Here is a 23,500-nt window from a genome sequence, read left to right on the forward strand (position 1 = left end):
GTAAAACACTTTTTTGGCAAAATTCGTTTTTTTGTTCAACATAATTCCCGTTAAGGTTGATACCATTTTTTCGATAGCATTTTTGTAGTACGATTTGTCCTTTGTTTCAAAATAGGCCTCAGTTTCGTTGATCATCTCTTCATTCGATGAAAATTTCTTCCCAGCGAGCATAGTTTTGAGATTTGAGAATAGGAAATAGTCGCTGGTGGCCAGATCAGGAGAATACGGTGGATGAGGAAGCAATTCGAAGCCCATTTCATGGATTTTTGGTACATTGTCTTGGTGAAGCAGCACTTTCTTTTTCTTCAAATGGGGCGCAATGTCGCTTTGTAATAGTTGCTGGTGATGGTCCTTCCTTTTTCAAGGTAGTCAATGAAAATCATTCCATGCTCATCCCAAAATACAGACGCCATTACCTTGCCAGCCGACTGTTGCGTTTTCCCACGCTTTGGAGCGGCTTCATCCTATGCAGTCCACTTGGATGACTGTCGATTGGACTTCGGAGTGAAATGATAGAGCCATGTTTCATCCATTGTCATATATCGACGCAAAAACTTCGGTTTTATTACACTTGATTATCTTCAAACACTGCCCCGAATCATCAACTCAAAGTTGCTTTAGGTTAAAAGTGAGCTCGTGCGGCACCCACTTTGCACAGAGCTTCTTCATACCCAAATATTCGTGAATGATATGATGTACACGTTCAGTTAATATCTTTAGAGTGTCTGCTATATTATTCATTTTCAATTTACGGTAATTCAAAATCATTTTGTGGATTTTTTAAATGTTTTCGTCGGTAACAACCTCTTTTGGGCGTCCATTGCGTTCACCGTCTTCACTACACTGAATAACTCATCAATACCAAATGGAAAACCCTTTTTTATGTAGTTATATGTCAAAACCATCGAATCTAACGGATGTTTTCATTTATATTTGGCATTTTCAGCATATTACATATTATGCATATTACTGATTAAAATACATACAAGTACACAATGTGTTAACGAATAAAGTTGAATAAAAAATATTTTTATTAGTTAACCTAGATACTTATTGAGTAATATGTGATATCTATTTTCAACACATGACTTAATTATAGGTTCTAGAATAGATTCTATAGAACATTATTTTCTTGTATTATCACATTACGTCTAAGTTAAAGTCCACAGCGAATAGTATTGAAATTACATTTATTTTGATTTCAAATGCAAATTCAATATTTCAATTATCTATTTCCATGGAGCCCGGGCAATTCAATATTTCACTCGAAAAGGTTATTCCTGCACAATTTAACAGAAAGCTTTTCGATGAAACGTTAAAAATTTTGGAATAAAATAGCAGAATAGTATAGGAACAGCATAATTTTCTTTTAAATAAAATATGTTACCCTAGCACTGTTAAATTGGTAATTATTTAACGTCAAAGATATTTAATGAGACATTATTAACTTTTAAATTAGGATTCCATTTTTATAGAGACTCTAAAAGAATATTAGAGATTAATGTTAGACTATACCCGAAATTTTCTGAAAATTTATCAGTAATTTATGAACAATTTATGGACTTGAAAGGTAATTGCTATTTGAAGTCAATATAAACTATAGAAGATAATTTTGTGGGACATAAATCTAAAATAAAACAATCTTCTTATAATGAAAGAGATCTAAAAAATAAAATTCTTGTTAAAATGCAAATGCTATAAGGTTTCAGAATTTTAAAGGGGAAATTATCCCACTACGGCTTTTAGACTTTACTGTAAATGTTTAAGCAGTGCCTTAAATTAACGTAAAAAATTCAAACCCTATGGAGGAGGGAAATATAATGTGTTAATGGTTTTGGTTTATAGGATTGTTAAAAGTTCTTAAAGGAAGATGAGTTTTACTTCGGTCATTAAAAAATAAAACCTAATTTGCGTGGCCATACTATTTGTGCCTTAGTATCATCTTTATACTCATAATAAACTCATTTATTCCATAAATATCATGATAATGTCGTGTTTAAAATCAATTGTAAAAAGTTTTTGGAAAAAATATTAATTATATAAAAGTAATACATCAGTAATTATTTACTAATTTATTTCTTATTGATTAATAAATCAGCTTTAATAAAATATTTTATAATAAGTTTGTAATAAAGTTTTTATTATCAATTGTAGTTAATTGCGATCATCATTAATGATTTCATTCATAGTCGACGGGTAGGGTGAAACCCTATCGATCAATTCTCACAATTCTTCATTACTCAACTATGTCCCCTGTCTGTATTATTCCTACGTTTTCTTGCAAATCCAACTTATCGTTTTCAAAAAAACATAAATCACTTTCGACACCTTTACTCAACAAATGCAACCGTTACTATCTTTAAGATAGTAAACTAAAACTCAACGTACAAAATCCATATTTGCTAAAGTATTTCGAGTTTCTTGATTTTGAGCGTTGATATAGAGCAGTACAGTTATGTACAGCACTTTTAGCGCTCAGTTTCTTCAGTTGTTAGCTATAGCGTTCAGCAGTTATCGTCAGACAGGTCTCTAAGATTTTACATTAATAACCAGACACAGAGGATAAACTTCTTTAAGTGTATGTCCTGTTTTTGTGATTTACTGAATTTCTCACGGTTTACCAATGACATTTTACGTTTGAGGGCCTCATAAAAGATATACAGCGATTGACAATTTTTAATTCTAATTCTTGATCCTAACTTAAACTATCAAATGCTTGGAAATAAGGCATGTTTGTACCAATATGAATTTCATAGGATTGAATATAAACATTAAGAACATTGTAAGTTGTTTCTAGTTATTCAAAACTATTTTTTTCGGATATCTTAAACTGTTACTTTTGGAAAGAGAAGGAAGCCAGCATGATCAAATAATTTCCCTTTCACAAATTTACCCTTTTCTTTAAATTATCTTAACTTTAAACTTCCTTAATTGATAAAATCGAGTTTTGTAAACAAGTTAAGGGACAGATGACTCAAATCAATCTCAAAATTGGTGTAGAGAACAGTTGCCCCAACATTTTGAGAATTGATATTTCTGAGGTAAAATGTAAATTCATATCTTATAGGCGGGTATTGTAAACTGGAAATTTAAAGAAATAGATTTTACAGAACTTTTTCAAAGCATAGCCTTTTAAGAATATGCCCTTAAGAGGATTGTTAATGGAATTATATCGATTTGTGACGCGGCATCTAAACTGGCTCGTAACTAACCCAAAACTTTAGGGGGTATTCTAGTCTTTAGAGCTCTTGAGAGGATTTTTCAAAATTTAAATTATTTTTGGAGGAATAGCTATTTTTAGAGATGTGGCATTTAAAAACTAAACCCTAAACGCATTTTTATGGAAACTATTTTTTTAAAACGGTTGATACGATACCTCAAATTCTACTGAACCGATTTACTTGAAATTTGATATTAGCCTTCCGTAATTATTCTTCAGTTGTATCAAAGTACAACTATAAGAAAAATTGGTTTTTTATTATTAAAAAAAATCCGAAATGATAAAAAACTCTCGTTTTTTTAAACAGCCTCAATTTACTCTAGTACTACAGAGGAACTTATAGAGCATATAATAATATATAGAAGATTAACTAAAATAGGCGAAGTCGGAGAAATAGTTTGCATGGTCCAACCAATGCACCACTGAGACCCTTTTCTCGAGACCGTTCGATTGGTTCGTTTGAATTGTCTCTACAGGGGCATTTGATGAGTTCATTTAATTTCTATAACGAGATTGTTTTTTTATGACGCCATTTCTTGTGTGCCGGATATAATGTATTAATACATTATTAATTATAAACTTTAGTCTCTTTAGTCACTCATATGTGTAGAAATAAAAAACCAAATGTTGTTTTCCTAGGAAGAAATTTCCAGCTCTATTTCAAAAATACCTTGACCAAGTCAAATATCCCAAGTTAGCTAGATTAAATTCTGCCATGCATTTTAACCGTTTTAGTTTTTCGATTAAATTAGATCTAGAACCAATGAAATGCTTTCATGTCAAAATATTTTCTTTACAGATGCCTGTGATAGTAATTTAAATATGGTACATTACTCCACATCTCCTCGCATGCGCACTCTCCTGTATAGAATGAACTATAGAAAAGAATAAATTATATATATTGCCTTCCTTTTCTAATGGCAGTACATTCGTTTCAAGTCGATCAAGTCAAAACAACAAAAAATCTAGAATATTTAGATTTTGTGTTACACTAATAACTCTATAATAATAATAATTACATTGTTGTGTTATTCTTGATGGTCTAACATTAGTTTTAAAATATGGAAAAACAAGGGTAAGTGCAGAATGTTTTAAATTTTTAAAAGTGATAAAATCCAAACAGCATCAATTTATTTATAGTAGGAATTTCAGCTGTCAAATTTATAACACATCATTTTCAATGACCTGGAATATGTATCAACTTATGCCAAAATTTAATGATAACAAGAACAGACAAGAATATTTTAGTAATAATTTAAATTGTATCTTATAACTAAGATGTAGCTCGAATTTGTTGAGAATAAAAGTCGAGGAATGTGAAATTGAGAGTCAGAAAAGAAGAAGTTAGACAGCATTTTGCTAAGATGTAAGAACAGTGTACAGTAATACATTGAAATAATTAAATTTATTAATAGTAGTAGACCTGGGTACCAAATAAACAAAATATAAAACTATCGACGACACCCTAATGATCAGATGATAAGGTAAATTCAATGCATTATTATATAAGAGTATAGGTAAATAAATTATTGTTTTGTAAAAATAATGATGTATTGACTGATATTTCGTTCAGCTTTAATGTACGATCATCCATTCGTTTTAGGCTAGTAAATGTACAATATGATAATCGAAAACTCTAGGTAGTCAATTCATTAATGGGGTTTGTGGATCAAGAATAGTAGCGACAATATTTGGAGATTTTTAGAAAAAATTTACTGTTTTCTGCTGTGATTTTGGTCTTTTTTATGGTAGTGATTATTTATATGGTTCTTGGAGTTCTTGTTAATTGTTCTATTAGTATGTATATTTATTTAAATATGTTGTATAATATATTTATAAAAATAGAAAGGCATATAGGAATTATTTTTATTATTTAATTTTATTCAATAGTTTTTTAAATAAAAGTGTTATTTAAAAAAAATTCAATGTTTATTTAGCTCCTTATATATAGATTCAACATTAAACCAATTATTTATCATATTTGTTTATTTTTATTTATAAAAAATAATGATGATATGTAACATGATGTTTTTATAAAAATGAAATAGTTGGACATACTTTTTTAAATAAAATGTGTTATTCTCAAAATTTTACCATTTTTATTCACTTCCTGAACCTATTTACCTGCTTAATATTAATAATTTTTAAAATTAAATTGAACCAATATGTGCATGCGCCAAATCCGGAGATGTTGCGGAGTAACGTATCCTAATTTAAACTAACCAATGATATGCAGCGATCTTAATGCATCTACTTCTCTACCAAGACCACAGAAAACTATTCTAGGATTATATGTCTTAACACTCTATATAATAATGGCATAGACAAGGCTCACCCCACATTTTAAGTAAATTGGTTCAGTAGAACTTGAGATACTGAAGAATTTCATCTGCCGGGCTTTAGATGCTGCGCAACTAAAACAGCTATATCTCCGAAAATAATTTAAATTTTGAAAAATCCTCTTAAGATCATTTTTTCAAAGGGTTAGCTTTTGGAAATATTTGATTGGAAAAACGATTTTTTATAATCGTTAAATTGGAATACTCCCTTAATTCATATTGGGTATTTTAATGGATCGTATTCTTTAAATGATGTTCTATTTATTGCGTGTAGAATGCTGTATATAAATTTATTACGTGTTTAAACAATGTACGTAAATAGAACCGAAACCAGCAAATAAAATTCCGCTTACCTGCAGATAATCCCCGAACTTGGTCTGATAATCAAAAACGTACAAATAAGAGTTCCGGTGCTCAGCTGAATGTAAATCGGCTGTATGGACGACCGGCGCCACGAACTGTGCGTCCGAGAGCGCTTCTAATGTTTCGTCCCTTATATTGATTGGATGCTGGACGGGCCTTTCCCAATCAGTGTATTCGTTAACAATTGTCGCCAGGATTTCGCTGAGGTGGTAGCTGTACGTGTTTTTCACGAAGGTTCGCAGAATTTTCGTTCGTCGATCCGCCTCGATGCCGTACTGGAAAAAACCAGATTAGTTAAATTTACTATGCAAAAAGTCACAGACAAGGTTTTTTTTTCAGAATCGATGATATACATAATCTTAAGTTAAATGGAAATTCGAATACCAAAGTTTTCGATTTCATAGTCATGTAAGCGCGATTTTTTTAAATTTATATTTTATATATAATTATTCAAAAACACAAATATTGATAATATTATTTTGTTGTTCAGTATGCTGTTGTATTAAGAAATAAGCATGGATTAAAAGTATATAAAATCAATTATAACTTTTTACGACTATAGTTCTTGACTCTTGTGGTAAAATTAATTGTATAAGAATAAGTATAGAAATAATTTGAACCATTTTTTGTAATAAATATTAAAGCCATTGGTTCTATATAATAATTATTAATAGCAAATGCTATGTTAGGCTAAAATTGTAGTATTATAATGTATAAAAATCTATGCTAGAAGTAAAAGTCAACCTTTTTAGAGAATATATGTGATTGTCGCCAAGCAAATAACTAAATTGGATATTACTTCTTTAAAAAATGATGATGTTCGATATGGTTACATTGTAATCGATTTTTCTCTAATTCGATTGCATTGAGGTGCTCAACATAGAGTTTCAACATGACAAGGAAACGTGCTACTATATTCCGCACAGCCCGTGAAATAATTGAATTGCTGGGTTAGTCCAAGGTCCAAGGTATGTGCAAATGGCTATGAAAATTTTGGACGTGCAACATAATGTGTATGTGTATGTGTTATATAATTATATATTGGACTATCACATATTAGACTACCAACAGCCAGTTAGAGTTTAGAGGGAGGTAAGATTGGCGGTTAAAGTGGATCTTGTAGTACATTTTTCTTTTTCTCTCAACCATGTCTGTTCTCACAAATCTGCATATACATCCAGTTAAGCCTTCCAGTGATTCATTTTATTGTTTACTATTTATATTATATTTAAATTTTATAATTTATTGTTTTATTGTTGTTGCTAAATATACAAGATTTTAATCTTAGTTGACTCCTGAGTACACAGAAGATAACTCAAAGAAGACACAGTCTACATGTGGGATTCATTTCAATTTGTATCCATTGTATGTTCCTATACTTAAAAATCACTCACATTACCTAACCTGGGGTTCCTAAAAATACCCAACCAAAACTATATTTCGTATTTTTGAAGCTAATGAACTTTTTGAATGTTCTTTGTGTGACTCTCCGTCAATGCTTATATCAGCCTATTCTATGATATTTTGATTGAACTGTTGATAATTATATTGGTGTAATGCTTTTCGGAAATAAGATTATTTCTACGATATTCAATCGTTTTACGTAAATGAATGAATGGGTTGACAGATATATACAAAATTTTACATTTGTTCTTTATAAAGTAATATCGTCATTATAATAAAATCACGTAATGATATAGTTTTAATAAGATAATTTATTATCGAACGACAAAACTTGTTAAGCAGCTCACTATTTTGATGATATTGTTCATAACTGAATTATATGGGATATTTATGATTTTTGTGGTTTTTATTTTTAGCAAATCATATAATTGTGATATTAAGTTTTAATTTTCTTTATTTTGTAGCGACCGCTACGACCCTTTAGGCCAATCATGCATTCACCTACACCAAGTTCAAAGGTTGGCAACGCTGGTGGATTGGTACCATGCGGTTCCCGGCTATAAAAGACTACCATGACGAGGTCTCGCTCTCTTTGCTTTTCTCTACTCCCTTGTAATAGTACAACTTTCACAGCGTTACCGTACTCCTTTATCTAACCTAATATCCTGTCCAATCTCCCGTCGACCATATGTATCTGTTTAAATCTAAATAAACAAGTATTTCTTCAATCAGTGTTTTTAGTTCTCTAAATAAAATGCTGGTCCATCTAGTCTGCCTCAACGGAACACAGGTATGATACAGGCGTGTCTCGGAGAGATAACTTGAACTACTACAAGTGTTGCAACCCAAAAAAGTCCGCGCGTTACTCAAAGCCCCATGGTTTATGAGGAACGTCAATACAAACCTCGAATCAGGCATCCCGTTTGTGAAAAATTTCATAAACATGCTCAGTGTTATGTTCTCCATAGGAACCTTAGAACACAACGAACACCTTGATAAAATATCTACCCATCCACAAACCCTGGTAGTAAACAAACTGCGATAGTCCCAGTCGTAACCCAGAATTTTTGACCGAACCCGAAGCGACATCAGCCGAAGACCATTTGGTTCTAGCCGGTCAATTTGATAAAAGAAAAAAAAGTCTCGCTCTCTTTTATTTTCTCTACTCCCTTGTAACAGTACCACTTCCACAGCGCTACCGTACTTCCTTTACCTAACCTAATATCCTGTTCATTCTCCTGTCGACCACATGTATCAGTTTAAATCGAAATAAACAAGTATTTATTCAACCAGTGTTTTTAGTTCTCGTGCAAATTTCTTTAACAAATAGTAGTGGGTGTTTAGACAAACAATCGGATCGACAGCCACCCATTTCGACCGACCGACCACACGAACATATCTTAGAATTTGATTAGAGTTTGGAGGGGCCTGTTATAATTATACCTCAATATTTTTGCAAGATGTGTTAAGATTTTATAGAATCGGACTATTGGACAAGGATTCTGGGTTTAAAAGTTAAAAGAAATTGTTTTAAAAATGTATATTGAAGGACCTATAATACACGTAAATTGTTACCAGTAATATTGATGTCGTCCCTTGCGACAGTAGTAAATTACATTACTTAATGAACGCCTTAGGAAAGTTTAAAATGGAGACTAAGCTTGTCAGTTAATAAACTTCTCCTAAAATGAGTGCAGACTATTGTGCTCCCGAAAAAAAAGCGAAGTGATTAGCGGGGATTCAGAAGTATTTAGCCGCGTATTTAGAATTTTCCGACACAGTAGAAACAAATAAAAGGCGGAAATTACTCTTTTAAAAATAAAAAGAAAGTGGATAAAAATTTACAGAAGATAGAAAGGTTTTAGAGAGAAATTACGAGGATTAGCGAAATTAATCTGACAGATTTATTCTGCGGAGCGTAGACTACTTGAAAATTTCTCACTAGTTTTACGCCTTTTGTCTTTATCTAGTACGGTAAAATTAATTTATATTCTCGAAAAGAGTACGAATTTTGTTAATCTGAAGAGATTAAATACGCTCTAATTATATGGCTTAGCTCACAAAAATATATATGTGGTAATAAAAGTTATTTAAATTGGGTTTTGAGATTTCAAATTAAAATCCCGTTATTAATAATTCATGAAGCAAATATTAATATTGTATAACTTTAATAAAGTTATTTAAGTTTAACATAGTTTACCGTTCGATTTTGAATATGTATCGGATATATTGTGTGCTCAGGGCGCTTTTATTAAAATTAAATTAATTTAAAGGATTTAACGATTTTTAATGCTAAATGTATGTTATGATTTATATATTAATAGTTTTATACCGAAACAATGGGTATATTTTTGATTTATTTATATAATAATTACAGTAACACTTATCTTGCTGTAGGTTAATTAGTGACTTTGAGTGTAATTATGTCTTATTTAGGGTATATATAGTATGTTCTATAAAACAGGGAAGTCACGTCATCTGAATTGATGCTTTCAAAATGTCACAATATTGTCGTATAGACTCTGAGTTTTAGTTTATATGACTTTAACATACAACATTTTAATCTAAATAAAATAATTATACAAAAATGCTTTTATAAAATATTAATTTATTTTAACACTATAATAAATCTAATGCATGTATTATTGAAGAAAGTAAATCTAATATTAATTATATAGTTGGAACAGTTTGCAGATTATGGTTGTGTTTTATTATATATACATTGAATTATTTTCCATGCCACCTATGAGTTAGAGCTCTAGGCACGTTTTCTTATGCAGTGATATATCCTGAAAGCCTACCACCACCTAACTAATAATTGGGTATCCAAGTAATATATTTTATTTTCATTAGAGAGCATATTTTACTTTTTATGGTTAGTTCTTGTTTACATCGTTACAGTGTTTACTTGTAAAGTCATTTTGATATCACTGTATATCTATATACGTCTTTTTTAATAAAACTAGATTTAATCACTGCATTCTTTTAATCACAAATAGTTAATACTCTTTCTTTCCTCACACATTTTAACAAAATGCTTATACATATTCTGAACATTTACACACATATCTGCGCTCATAAATCTTTAACGTCCTACAATAAGATTTCCTACAGTAATCGTATATCAATTAGGTAAACACTTTTAGTTGTTTTCACTCTCATCACCAGGTTTTGGAAATTGTCAGCATTGCATTCATTCAAGTGAACTAATAATAACAAATGGTAAGTGGTAAATAGCACAGTGGGTACTGTATAATAGGTAGTATATGTAGATATATGTTCCAATAAAAACAACATATTTTTAAGCCAACAGAACTAGTTTCTAGCATTTGGGCACCAATGTTATGTGTTTGCATATTGGTATGAAATTTTTAGGTTGGATGATTTCGGATAAATCATCAAGGAACAGTACAAGGATTTCGAGGTAGTGTTTCGCCTTTCGATATTTAGATCCGTCTTTCGGTATATTTCATTTGTTCAATTGAACATGATACCAGATTTTTTGAGGGAGGTGTACTGTACTAATATCAAGATAACGCTTTTTCCATAATTATTGGACATTACTACAATGCTGTGTTTGTTGAACATGTTAAATTCTTAGGTTCTTGTCTCTACCAAAGTAATATTTTATGCTTAAAATTTTGAATAAACGTGTCGAATTTTCTTTTAGAATATTTTCTAAATTCAAAAACTGAAAGGGTATTAGGTATATAACACATAATTACTGACCACTTGAATCAACTAAAGATGGTTATTTTAATATTCCTTGATATTTTAATATATATCTGTTCCTTTGATTTGTTTGATATCTTGTGATATGATATTTTCTGTGATTTATAGTTGGAAAATAAAAAGTAAATGCATAAATAGCACATATATAAAGCACATTTTTAAAAATAATTATATAAAATATAATTATTATATGGAAATTATAATGGTAGTTATTTATATTTTTGGTCAAAACGGTACTAAGCGTTGTCAATGCCATCTGACATTTTCACTGGAAGCTTGGTATTTTAAAACCTAACAATCTTCAGAACATAATTGTTATTGTCATTCTAATTTAAGTGCAAATTGTTTCAAGTTATTGTAAAGCACGATTATCATAGATTGGGATATCCTTGGGTATTAACATTTCAACCGCCCATAAGATATTATATGGTCATTTGGTTGTAAAAGATATATTTTCGCGATGGATTTTGCATAATTTGATGAATGTTTAACAAATATCAACTGATGCAAATGTAATTTAAAGTGAGTAAATTCATGTATCGAGTGTATGGATCTTCCAAGATGAAAAATCAAAACAAAACAAAGAGGTGATTCATTCTTCATTACGACAATACAAACGTTCACACATCTATTTAAACAAAAACATTTTTGCCAAAATGTTATTTATTTTCCACCCATCGTACAGTTCTGATTTAGCACCTAATAATTTCTTTTTCCTTAAGATTATTTATGGAATGGCTTCTCTATGGTCATTTTAATTTTATGTGAGATAGGACTAATTTAAACTGATATAAAAACCATTTCTTTATTTATAGACTTGCATCATGTTACTGCATTTCTAGAATTCAAATAAAAAACTTGGCTTTGTGCTTAAGGCAGTCGTATTAAAATCGAATTAATAAAATCGAATTAGCGAAATTTGTCGAAGTTTTAAATTAGCGTTTTAAATCTCCCTTCGGATACCACAAATTTGGAGAGTAATTTATATTCGTAGTTGTAACAGGTCTCTGGTAAATTAAATGGATGGCAAATTGAAAAATGGCCAATTATATTTTGAACAACAATGCCTACTTATTGGTGTTAATCAATCAATTTTATTTAATTAAAAATTATATCTTGCGATTAAAACTACTTAAGGAAATCTTTTATAATTGATATTTTTGATGTACTGATATTTTTGATATATTGTTTTATTTATTAGAGTCGTTATTTATAACGGAGACCAGAGATTATTTTGCAGATATGTTACATATTCTTTTTCTCATTATTTTTAATAGAAAATTATATTGTTTCTGCCTACTAGCTCTACCAAACAAACTACAAGTGGCATTCAACAACATCCACAAATTTCAAAATTGGAAAATACAGCTTAATAGCTTGCTGTTCGTTCATGCCAATTTTGTTACGAATATAATTTAGCATCATGTTAGATAAAAAACTGAGTGGACTCAAAATGAATCAACTGCATTTGCTAGTCGGAAGATACTCTCAACTTGACTTAAAATTAAATAGATTTATTTATTAGACAATAACACAGCTTATATGGTCTCAAGGATTACAAGTATGAGGTTGCACTAAGCCATCAAACTATCAATGCTTAGCGTTAAATTATTTAAAATTTTGTCGTAAAATATAAAGAAAACGTTACTAAACCCGCCAAAGTGGAAGTAATTCAACTACTCAACTCGTATAACTCGCAGAAAATTGGAAAAAAATACATATTGGTGTATATGACCCACACTTCTCATGTAGTTAATTATTACACATATTATATAATAGATAAAGATACCTTTATCTATTTAGTTTTAACTAAGCATTTAATACTATTATATATTAATAAATTAAGAATTTAAAAATATTGATAATATTAATCTACTTTGGGCATTAATTTTTTGAATTTTCTTGGTGTATTTCTTTATTAATATTTAGTTTTTAACTTTTGTTCTGTGCTATTTTTTAATAGAATACATCTTAAAATAGACTGCAACTACAAAATTAATCAATTAAGTTCATTATCTACTGGTGAACCAACATATTGGCCTTCAGACAGAAATAAAAAACCAGATACAATAGATTTCTGTATTACCAAAAATATTGATTGATCCAAAAAAGTGTCAGGCAGAATCATGTTTCGACCTGTCTTCTGATCATTCACCAATAATAGTAACAATTTCTTCAAAAATTACCATCAAAGATAAACCTCCTCTGTACAATAATACAACTAACTGGCCCTCATCTAGAGAAAACTTAGACCGAAACATCTCTCTAAACTTACCGTTAAAAAGTGAAATGGATATAGAAATAGCAGCAATAAATTTTACAAAAAATATACAGGAGGAAGCATATTCCGCGACTGCTAACAGTGAAATATTTCTAAGAAAAAATACACATATATCATGTACAATACAGAAAAAAATAGTAGAAAAAAGAAAGTTTCAACGAAATTGGCAGCAGCAACGGACTGAAGAGAATAAAAGAAAATTTAAAATTAATATTTAGGGCAATAAAAGCGCTGAAAGAACTAATTCAAATTGAACAAAACCAAAGCATTCAAGATTACCTAGAAAACTTGACATCAACTGAGGCTACAGACTATTCATTGTGGAAAGCAACAAAAAAGCTTAGGAGATCCCAGCAGCATAACCCACCCATTAAAACAAACGAAAATAATTGGGCGAGAAGCAATAAAGAGAAGGCCGACATTTTCTCAAAACACTTAAAAAATATTTTTAAACCTTTCCAGTCTCTCCTACATAATGAGGAAAATAAAATTACTAGCTTTTTAGATTCGCCATTTCAAATGGATTTACCGCACGAGAAATTAACGGTCAAAAAAGTTAAACAAACAATAATGAGATAGATTAATATTAAAAAAGCTCCTGGTTATGATTTAATTACTGGCAAAATTTTAAAAGAACTATCAGAAAAGGGTATAAAGCTATTAACATTTATATTTAATGCTATGCTACGAATTAATTACTTCCCTAGTATCTGGAAAGTAGCTAAAATATTAATGATTCTTAAACGAGAAAAAATACCAGAAGATGTGATCTCCTACCGACCTATAAGTTTATTACCGATAATCTCGAAAGTTTTCGAGAAATTATACATAAAAAGCTAAACTATATAATAGAAAAAAGAAAAATTATTCCAGAACATCAGTTTGGCTTTCGCAATAAGCATGGGACTATAGAACAAGTGCATAGACTTGTAAACAAAATAAACGCTGACCTAAATGCCAAAAGATATTGTTCGGCTGCTTTTCTAGACATATTTCAGGCTTTTGACAAAGTATGGCATACGGGCTTGCACGTTAAACTAAAGAAACTTCTCCCTCATCCGGACTATCAGTTACTAAAATCGTATCTCACTGATAGACATTTTATTGTAAATCAAGGCGATGAGCATACCGAATTAAATCCCATATATTCAGGAGTTCCGCAAGGTAGTGTACTGGGTCCAGTACAGTATCTTCTGTATATGGCTGACCTGCCCACCACAAAAATAACTACTGTGGCAACATGTGCAGACGATACAGCAATATTAGCATCCTATGAAGATCCAGTCACAGCATCAATAAACCTACAAACCCACCTGGAGCAAATACAATTATGGTTGAAGACATGGCCCATTAAAGCCAATGAAACAAAATCCACTCATATAACGTTTACCCTCCGTAGAAGAACATGCCCACCAGTGAATATCAATCATTGTCATCTCCCCCAAGCAGAGCATGTTAAATATCCTGGTATGCACTTGGATCGACGCCTAACCTGGAAGAAGCACATACTCTCTAAACGGAAACAACTAGGACTAAAATTATATTAAATGTATTGGCTCATCGGGCGCAAATCCAAGTTATCATTAGATAACGAGGTATTGCTGTATGAGTCTATACTCAAGCCCATCTGTTCATATGGATTCCAACTATGGGGTACCGGTAGCAAATCTAATATATCCATCATTCAACGGTTCCAAAATAAGGTTTTGGGTGCCATTGTTGATGCTCCGTACTGTATTTCAAATAAAGTGACACAACGCGATATTCCTCTAGAACCTATAACGAGTTTGTTCATTCAACGTGTTTGTGTGAAGTACTTCGAAAGAGTGTTAGTGCAGCCCAATGTACTTGCTAATCAGTTAAATATGCGACTTGACAGTGAAGTGCATAGACTAAAACGTTGAACACCACCTGATCTGATTACTGGACATATGTAGACTTTAGAATAAGCTTTAGAATAAGACTAATTAATTAAGATAATATTTTATACAGAGGATTGCTTAATGAAGTGATTTTCTACATGCCATGTATATATAATATAGACATAAGAAATACTTATTGCCAATAGGGCAGATTGTGAACTCACGAAGAGTAATAAAAAAAAAGTTCATTATAACCCTGGAGGTATTAAACCAAACTATCAGATTTCATGTCCTACAGATCCTGATATTATGATAAATAAATACTGTTTTCTGAACACTTTTTGGTATGAAATGATAACATTACTATATATATGTCTTTGAGTCAATGTGTTGAGGGCGTTATGGTAAACGGAGTGTCCTTTAATATAATCTAATTGATATTTTGTGGTGACTGTTACAATAATTCAATCGGGGTTGTCAAGCCTGCCAAATAGAATTGTGATACAATTTCAAAGCTGTAAATTTAATACTATTAGAATAAAATTGGACAAACAATAAGGCCAGAAGAAAAAACACTATACAGTTATTAAGTTAACTTTAAGTAAAGCAATTAATCAATCTATTTGCATTGTCTAAACGAGTGTTCTCACATACTATTTTCTTTATGGGTTCTGTATTTTAGTGTCCTCTAGTTATGTGATCTTAAATTATATATTAAAAAGTAAACAGGGCTAGGGACGTTACATACGAAAAAATATCGAAATATACGAACTTATTCTTTAGGACGGTTATTCTGAGGACCAAAACAAAGGGTATTTGGTTCGAAAAAAATTGGCATTGTCGAAATAGAAAATATAGAGCAAGAATCTATATATTTTTCACAATCCTATATCGAACTTGGGTCTAGTCGATTTTTCTATTGGAAATGATCAGGTCAACTTGCTTCCACTATGTTCATTCTTTGTCTTGTACACACAATTTGTAGATGGCGCTAGTTTCATTGCATTTACTGCTTTTTCAGTTAGTATTAACACTCAAAAGAAAGCTGTAAATATTTCATGATATTCTACTCCCAAGTTTGTGAGTTATTATGCTAAGAGTGATACTATTTTTGTTATATTCAAGACAATGGATCAATAACAATTTCGTGTTTTAATTTTACACTACTTCTTGATGGACAAAAATACTGATCAATCAAACGTGATCGTAGAGACACCGATGATGCATATCGCACAAAATCCTTTTAAATGATCACTTTTCGATCGAAAAGTGAAGTTGTGTGAGTTAGCATTGTAAAGATATCAAAAGAATGTGTTGATTTTATATTACGTGAACACTCGACTATGAGAAAATTCTTTTGGTGTTCAAAGTTGATGCCGCATTTTTCTCTGTTGACCCAAAACATGTTTAAATATAACAAACTGGAATTTTTGCATGGATATGTGACAATGGATGCAATATGATGGATCCATCACTTTACTCCGAAATCAAAAGGTCATCTGAATCATCTGAATGGACAGATGAGTGTGGCTCTTGATGGAGATTACGTTGATGAGTAAAGCCAATTTTGATCAAAAAGAAAGTGTTACATATATATATATATATATATATATATATATATATATGTATAGGAATTATATGATACTCATAAATTCAAATTAGATAATATATCGAGAATAAACCTTTCAACCGAAAAATATATATTCAGTTTTTCATTTCTGTGGCCCTACTAATCCAACGGGGATCAGTTGTAGCAGATACGCATATAAATTACTTTCCGAATTTGTGACAGTCAAAAGAGAGATTTAAAAGGCTAATTTGAAACTTCGACGAATTCCATAGGAATTAATTAATTTTTATCCCTTTTGACAAGTGGTTTATATCGTTTCGAATTCGGGCGAACGTACATTTATAAAAAAAGGCCCAAGATAAATTTAAGAGGATCCGTTTATGGGTCATTTTGTGCGTGGTTCATACACGTGTATATATGTTATATAGCGCGATTAATACAACACAGGATATTCTGAAATATCAGACTGATGTCTGATGTCGTGTACATTAGATTTGAATTGAACTAGCAGCACTTATTTTTGTTAAAATAAAATAATTTTCATATAAAATAAAAAAAATAGTTTTAAACGTTCATTTCCTTTTATCCCACACTTGATTTGGACTATTGTTAATGTTCAAGTTATACAAAATTCGTGTAGAGGCGACGCTCAACTTTCAATTAAATTGGAATCAATGAGGCGTTTGACAAAAATTTTTATTATATTGATTCATATTTTGAAAACATTTTTAATATATATTTATACAATATCATATTTATATATATTTGCACTTTTATGCATATTTCAACAGTGATTATATTACGAAAACATATTTGATTAAAATTATATTTGATGAACTAAAAGTAAAAAGAGAAGCCTAATGGAATATTGTTAATTGTTAAGTCAATCATGATTACTTTACTTTTATTTTTTATTTAATTATTTAATTTACTACACCGCTGAAAATTATTAGTATCATAAGTAAGATTATTTTCAGAACTGTAACAACTTCAGATGTCAAAACGTCTCAATGTTCCCGCAGCAACTCTGAGTTTTACTACATTATGGCCCTGACATATAACAAAATTTTAATATAAGTAAAATAATTGAAGAAATGTTTTATTAAATATAATTTATTTTAATATTATAGTACTTCAAATGCATTCAATATCGAGGAAATTAAAACTACAATTAATTTTATAGCCACAATAGTTTATAGGTTAGAGTTGTTTTATATATGTACATTGAGCTTTTTTCCACACTAGTATTGTTAGAGTTCTAGGCGCGTTTTTGTATGTAGTGGTATCCCCAAAGTAATGCGTAACAGAGTAATGTATTTTACTTTCAGTAGAGAGCATACTTATGTTATACGCTTAGTTCTTGTTTCTTTTGATACAATGTATCCTTGTAATGTCATTATCTTTTTTGAAACTACATTTAATCGCTGTATTCTCCTTAATGTATTTGCCATATCTGCAAAGGAGTTAGTATTATTTCTCTCCTTATACATGTTAACCAAACGTTCATGTACATTCTGAACAATAACTAGAATACAATTCCCTACAATTAAAGTATATTAATTGTATACTGACCTTTAGTGGTTCCCTCTTTCCTCACCCTGTCTAGGTAATCCTCAGCATTGAATCATAAACCAACATTCATAAAGCTTTATTCAATTACTGTCACTTGCAGAAACACTAGTCAAGTTAATAACCAAGCTGTTTATTTTCAATCTATTAAAAACTTGCTCAAGATTTTACAATTTGTCAATTTCTTCTTCAATGTATCTGATCGAGCTCACACAAACCGAAGGTGTTATTTTCGACAATGCCTCTTTCCATAAATCCAGACAGTTCTGGTTTGAATATCCTCCTCGACCTGAATATCTATTGTAATAATTCTTTGCAATACCCCATATCAACTCAATTCGGTTAAAAATGCTGTGATGGGGAGGAAGACATAATAGTCTGTGGCCATAAGATTGAGTAATCTGTTCTACTATGTATTTTTTCTCAGGCTTCTTTTAAAAAAAGTAAATTACATAAAATGCAATTAAATATTTCATTTAAATTTACCGAGTAACAATTTGAAATAGTTCATTCTTTAACATGATTTTCTCGAAATTTATTTTATGTACTTTAAGCCATTCTTTAATTGCAGCGCCTTTGTTGATGAACTTGTTGGGATTTTCTCCACCAGTGTACTATATATATATATATATATATATATATATATATATATATATATATATGTATGGTAGATATATAGAGGACTTGGACTTAGAGAAACATTAATTCTGCACCAGGAATAAAACCATTCCTGTTTCCAGCATGAAGAACTATATGTCTGCAATGAATTATTATATATGTTATGACTAAACCTAATTGATAGTTATTCCAGTGTTTACCTTTTTCCATTAACATTTGTTGTTTTTACACTATATATATTATCATATTGCCCAATCTACTATTTCGAAGTATTTATGTTTCATTTAAATATATAAATTGATATAATAATTATTCCTTGGTTTTGTTGTTTTTAAAAATTATATTCTTTTATAAGCAATCTCTCGAATTTCCATTAAACAATGTAAGAATGGATATTCTGCGTCCCTCAAATTGCTGTATATCTTTTGGCTTTTCATGATTACTTTCCGGACTAACAATTTTCTCTGAAATAATTGTATTAAATTATGTCTTGATTGAAAAAACTACTTACTGATTTTATACATTTTGTATATTTGATCCCTGAAACATCATTCTGATCTTGACTCGCGTAAACACTGTTTTTTTTTGGTGAATTTAAGGGTATATTGTTTTTTATTTTTTGAGATATTTTAGTAGCCGTATTTGTACTAATATTCAGTGCAGCTGCAATGCCCAACAAATATTTTACATAAAAACCGCGGCAATTTCAAATTTATTAAAACAAAGCGTTAAAACAAAGTTTTCCGGTTTATAACAGGTAATTATAATATTTTTAAGAATATTTCAGACGTTTCGCAAACGTACAACTATTGCAAGCTCATTCCGTTAAATGTTCGAACTTCTCTAACAGCATTCTATCTCTTTTTAAATAGAATAAAATGACAGGGATAATATTGTTTGACTGTAAAACGATTTTATAACTTTCGACAGACACATATTGACACTCGTGTCACTGCTGTTTTTAATTGACTATACATGATCTTTCTTTACTTATGTGCTATAAACATACGTATGGAATAATGAATGAAGTAATTAATGTTTGTATATGAAAACAGAGAATATACGAATAAAACTATTTTGACAGTCATATTTGATATTAGCATATATATTAAAATAACGAACACAATTAGATAATTTATTTGTTACAATTTTGTTACAGTATATTCTACGCGGGAAGTAGTAACTTATGATTGTTAATATTCTTTACTACATTAATTTTAACTTTTGATGCAGAAATTAACGTATTTTTACTTCCAATATACGGTTACTGCTTTGTTACAACATTCATTTAGTAAAGAAACCTGAAATAAATCAGAAGATAATACCACTAAAATATAGAGAAACATCTTAGAATTTTCTCTAATACAATAATACACTATGTCTCCAGAAGCACATTAATTATCATCAGTTTTTAAGCCAGAACAAGTTTTCTTAGCTGTTCTGTGTTGTCCAGATATCAAATTGAATTGAAGGCCCATTTTGGAAACCTAAATACCTTGAATACAAATATGATAGAGAGATCTGTGGCGAAGTCCTGGTTGGAAGACAAAGCTAGCAGTTCTAAAACAGCAGCTAAAAGGACATGGCCAAAATCATAGAAAGCGACCTGGAAAATAAGAGACTAATATTGTCCAAGGCCAAAATAACTGTGGCCAATATCCAACTGTGGCGAGATTTAACGAGGAATGTGATGAATGTGTGATTGATTATGGTGATGATAAATTAAAATCATTCGACACCATGTCGTACTCTAATTGTATATTGCAAAACATCATAGCATCGATGATCCATTGAAAAAAATATATCCAGCTTGAAATTGATTCTCAATTTCAGATATTTTCAACTATTTTGTCACTGTAAATAATCTTTCTCAAATCAGATGGACGCAGATTAATTGCGGTTTGGAAAAATGCATTAAATTGTGTTTTTTTCGTGAAGAACTTTGTGAAGCTTCGAATGAATACGTCAATGACAAACTTGGAATGTCCTGTTTTTATTGAACTATTTAATTAATTAAACTGCGATGTCATTTACTTAATTTTGCAATAAAAAAATTTATGAATAAAATAAAAGTATACATTTTGAATGTAAAGCTATATAATAAGCATAGAAAACCATGCTGGTATTCGATTATAATACTCTAGCAAAATTCAATAGATTTTCGGAACTTTAAACACATCAAAATGTTCATTTAGCTATTTTTGTTTATATAGATTTCGTACAACTCCGGTTGCTGTGTATTGTTATTTTATTTATTGTTTGCCTGTTTTGATAAATTGTTGTAGAATCATATCTGCCATTTTTTTAAATTAATACTTATTACTTTACTTCATCAATTTACCAAGGTTGTTATAAATAGTTAGAAATTAAAAATGGAGAGAATAATTAACATTTTGAGTTTATTAAAGGAATTTTCTGAAGTTTTGGTGAATGTACCTTTGAATGCAAAATTTTCAAGCTTGATGAATTTATAATTGTTTGTCATCCTTTTTATTACAGATGTAACATAACAAGTAACAAGAGACATCTGCATATGTTAAAAATAATTTGTTTTGAAATATCTCGAATATTAACAAACTAATATTAATTTACATACATTTTAGAGAAAACTGAGAGATAGCGCGATATAAATTATTAAGATGCAGCATGGCATGAAAATCTTAAAAGTGCAGCATATCGTACGTAAGTATCGTATCGTAAGTTAACAGCGTACATAATTAAGCAGAATATCTCAAGCAAGAATACGAGCAAACAAGAGAATATTCTATAAGGAAACAAAAAAATATTAGCAGCTAATTGACAATGAAACAATCCAAGCAATACATATATATTTAGTAAACTTGATACAAACTGAAAATCTCAACAGAAAAATAGAGACACTATAAGAAAGAACAGAAGAAAGCAGGTGAAAATTCAACTAGGCAACAGAAGAATTAAAACTCGTTAATAATGAGTAAAATCAGAAAAAACCTAACGTTAACTGGTGTAACGCAATATTTTCTCTGGAAAATAATAAGAAAGTTTAAAAGGCCGCAACAGTTTAATTTACCAGTTAGTCTGTTAGTAGAACATATAATAAGTATTTAATGAATTCCCATCCAAAATATCCATATATAACGAAAACAGTATTTCTTAATACTCCATTTATGATGGATCTACTAAACTAAAAATTTAGTGTTAGGGAAGTAGAACATACAATAATGAAGATGAACTGGAAGAATGTTACAAGAACTCTCAGAAAAGTGCTTCAAGTTAGTAATATATATTGAATATCATATTACGACTAAACAACTTGCCTAGTATTTGGAAAGTAGCTTAGATCGTCAAGTCTGTCAACTGTTTTTTATTGAAAGTTTTTTAGCAAACTTTTTCGTTCTGAGCTGATTATTTATAATAGTTTTAAAGATTACATAGAATAGTAATTAAAATAAATTCTAGTTTAAAGGTTGTACAGCAGATTACTTACTGAAAAATTTTCAGTTTCACATAAAATATTTTCAATTGGGCAGATTGTTGAATCTAGTAAATTAAAAAATTATCATCAACAAATATTGAAGTTTTTTCTTTATCAAACTTTTTAAGACTATCTAGTTATCTATCTAATGTTATTAAATTAATGTAATGTGGCATTTGATATTTTTATATAATTTTATTATACTATTACAAGAATCTCAAAATACCTTTTCTAATTCACTATTAATATTAACACGAGATTTTTTACCAAAATTTAATTATAACATACAATATCTAAAACAGACTTTATGTTACTTTATTGTAAAAGTTTGAATGCGTGTTTTGGGTGAAATTAATTTGTACCTATGTAATTAATACGGTTTTATTTGCAGTGAGTAAATTCAGTCGCATTTAAGTAAACAAATATCTGTGTTTCTGTTGACAATAAACGCTTGTTCTAGAATTCGCGAGTGCATACCGTTTGCTGGAGATGCATCTGGCAAACAAATTTACGCTATTGGCTGTTTAACAATGAAACTTAACGTTACTGCATATGTTTCAGTTGCAATACCGAGACACTTATATCTGTTATAGTAGAACGGTGACGCTCCGACATGAAAGATGATTGTTAGAATTCAATATTAAGTTGTTCTGTAGTAATACCACATTTGTGTCCTTTTGATTTCGTTAATGTAACTTTCATTAATTAATATCTTTTTTGAAAAATTATTTCAATGGTTTATTATTTTTAAAAATGATATTCCCCCTATTTTCTTGCTCATATATACTATTTATAATAAACATAATTATTATTATTTATACTTTTACTTGTAGTATTATAATAGTTATTATATAATTAATTCTTGAATCTTAACCGTACATTTAACAAATACAATGTAGTCGTTATTTATCGAGACTAATTAGGATGACGAAAAGTGTATTTGTTAATTATTATATATAACAGGTCAACTGAAAAGTCCCCGACCTACCATAATAAAACAAATTTTTTTCTTTTTGATTTCTGATCTTGATGCAGTTTTTGGTTGTCGGCTCTTGGTTACAAATTAATAGTTTCATGAGCAGATTCCC

General features: G+C 30.0%; 1 protein-coding gene across 1 annotated transcript in view; it reads right to left on the minus strand.

The window, feature by feature from the left end:
* Nlg3 (Neuroligin 3) overlaps positions 1 to 23,500 on the minus strand; it is a 781,379-nt gene that overhangs the window by 56,786 nt on the left and 701,093 nt on the right. Inside the window, exon 6 of the mRNA XM_076398792.1 lies at positions 5,913 to 6,197. Coding sequence (XP_076254907.1) covers positions 5,913 to 6,197 — 285 coding nt within the window. The remainder of the gene's footprint in view (positions 1 to 5,912; positions 6,198 to 23,500) is intronic.

This window comes from Rhynchophorus ferrugineus, unplaced genomic scaffold, assembly GCF_030347505.1.
Source record: "Rhynchophorus ferrugineus isolate W39M unplaced genomic scaffold, kcgeb_rfMv2 rfM3, whole genome shotgun sequence".
NCBI classification, from domain to species: domain Eukaryota; kingdom Metazoa; phylum Arthropoda; class Insecta; order Coleoptera; family Curculionidae; genus Rhynchophorus; species Rhynchophorus ferrugineus.